Here is a 2,718-nt window from a genome sequence, read left to right on the forward strand (position 1 = left end):
AGAGAGAGAGAGAGAGAGGAGGCAATCAGAATTTTGGATAACTTCTTTATTAGCGCTTTCGTTCATTTAACCAGACTCTTCAAGAAAAATTGAATCAAAATAATATTTTGGTTCAATTTTTCTTGAAGCGTTTGGTTAAACGAACAAAAGCACTAACAAAGAATTATCCAAAATTCTGACTAAATGAATGATGGAGACCTTTGGCAACATGCTGTGCTTGAGAAGACCCCATCAAGCCAAGTGAAATCGCAGTCATGACAGATACTGGTGTCACGCAAATGGCACCTGTGCCAGTGACATATAAAAGCATTACTTACAGCCCTGGTCAAACCATCCAACCCATACCGGCATGGACAACAGATGTTAAATGATGATCACACACACTCAATGCAATTTACACGTGTATATATCATCATCATCATTTAACATCTGTTTTCCATGCTGGCATGAGTTGCACAGTTTAACTGGAGCTGGTAAGGCCAGAGTCTGCACCAGGCTCCTTTGTCTGTTCTGGTATGGTTTCTACAGCTGGATGCCCTTCCTAACATGCCAACCACTCCACAGTGTATACAGAGTGCTTTTTATGTGGCATCAGTGCTGATATCAATTCTGATTCTGCTGTGTGTATGTATATACACACACACAGACAAACACACACACAAAGAAGGGGTACTTATACACACACATATATATATATATATATATACAAACATTAGGGTACATACAGGCCAGTTTGGAGCTTTCCTCAAGATGAAATACGATATTGCTCTCAGTGAGAGAAATGCTAAGTTGGGGTGGCATTTTAGCAACATCACAAGAACGGGGTTGTAATTCTGTTCCCGCTTCAATGTCAGACCGATGCAGAGCCACTTTGTCTTTCTGGAAAGCTGAACTGTGGGAATTGATGGTCTTGGGATATTCGGCACTAAGATTGGTTGAAGTGACAGAACTGGAGGAAACAGTACTTTCAGCATGCAGCTTGGTTGAAGAACTGCTAGATTTGGAAGTCAACGGACATTCAGCACTCAGCCTGGTCAAACTAACAGACTTAGAGGTCGCAGAACCAGCAGACAGCTTAGTTGAAGAGACAGATTTGGAGATGACAGAACGTTCAGCACTACGTTTGGTTGTACTGACAGAATTAGAGGTCGCAGGATGGTCAGCAGACAGTTTGGCTGAAGAGACAGGCTTGGGGGTTACAGGATTCTTAGAAGTCAGACTGGTCGAACTGTAAGATTTCGAAATCACAGGATGTTTGCTACTCAGCTTGGTTGAAGCTAAACTTGCTCGGTCGTCTGGGACATTCAGTGTTATTGCCTGCAGTGGTGGTCGACCAGGACTAGTTTTAGGAGCGGCGGAGCTTGGCAAGACATGCAGTTGCTGAAATAGAGAAAGGTTGAAATAGTTACATACTAATGACAGGAATGAGAGTAACATAATGAATTTAAACAATCAATGTAACTGGAACAACAACAACAACAACAACACTAGAACAACACAAGCAAAACAAAAATGCAAGATTGGCTATTTAAAGTGACTATATATTGACATATTGACTGTACAGTCACTATATGTGAATGTGTGCATATCATCATCATTTAACCCTTTCGTAACTGTATTTATTTTGAGATGCTCTGTGTTTCTTTCAATTACTTTAAATATAACAGAGAATTTAGTAAAATAAACTTAGTTATCATTCAGCTAGTGTTGGGAACATAAATTGTGACTAAAGTTTGTAGAAGATTTTAATTCAGAACTTATGAAAACAAGACATTTGTACTACAGAGCCAGAGGCGGTTTCAGCCAGGTTGGTATCGAAAGGGTTAAATGTAAGAAAGAATTTAGTAAAATAACTTAGTTATCATTAAGCTAGTGTTAAGAACATAAATTGTGATTAAGGTTTGGTGGAAGATTTTAATTCAGAACTTATGAAAACAAGACATTTGTACTCAGAGCCAGAGCCAGTTTCAGCCAGGTTGGTAACAAAAGAGTTAACATCCATTTTCCATGCTGGTATGGATTAGGTGGCTTCACAAGCGCTTTCCAGACACCAACTGTCTGTTTTGGCATGGTTTCTGTGGCTGGATGCCCTTCTTAATGCCAACCATCATACCCCACTCCCTATTTTGTTATTTTAACAACAACAATAATGTTATCTTACTAAAACTTCATCTGCTGTTGTCACATAGATGTAGATTCCTTCAACACCTGGGGCTTCAGTACAGGAGACCTGCACACTTTCCACTTTACTGGAAAACAAAAATAAATACATAAACATTATACAAGGGTTTCATTTTGCAGCTGGAGAAAAATTTCTGAACAAGTGGATACTATTGTTGTTAATAATAATAACAACAACAACAATAAGAAGAATAACAATAATAATAACAATAACAATAATAATAATAATCTTTTCTACTGGACACACAAGGCCTCAAATTTCTGGAGAGGGGACTAGTCGATTACATCAACCCCAATGTTTCACTGGTACTTAATTTATTGACCCCAAAAGGAAGAAAGGCAAAGTCTGGAGATATTTCTACTGAATGCACACCTAGGTAAAATGAGGTAACCCTCCACTTGTTCCTTTCAAACAAAAACACATGAGAACTCAACAGATTTGAGCATACGACCCACAAGTAGATGGTGGCTCATCAACTTATCCACTGAGCCACTATTATCCCCCCACAACTGTAAATATTAATAGCATATTAACCC

At 38.8% G+C, this 2,718-nt stretch overlaps 1 protein-coding gene across 1 annotated transcript in view; it reads right to left on the minus strand.

Annotated features, from left to right (window-relative positions):
• LOC106878833 (uncharacterized) overlaps nucleotides 1-2,718 on the minus strand; it is a 23,331-nt gene that overhangs the window by 12,320 nt on the left and 8,293 nt on the right. The window contains exons 6-7 of the mRNA XM_014928174.2: nucleotides 2,162-2,249; nucleotides 726-1,380 (exon numbers count right to left, since the gene is read on the minus strand). Of these exons, the coding sequence (XP_014783660.1) occupies nucleotides 726-1,380; nucleotides 2,162-2,249 (743 nt within the window). The remainder of the gene's footprint in view (nucleotides 1-725; nucleotides 1,381-2,161; nucleotides 2,250-2,718) is intronic.

The sequence above is a fragment of the Octopus bimaculoides genome, chromosome 25 (genome assembly GCF_001194135.2).
Source record: "Octopus bimaculoides isolate UCB-OBI-ISO-001 chromosome 25, ASM119413v2, whole genome shotgun sequence".
In the NCBI taxonomy this organism is placed as follows: Eukaryota; Metazoa; Mollusca; class Cephalopoda; order Octopoda; family Octopodidae; genus Octopus; species Octopus bimaculoides.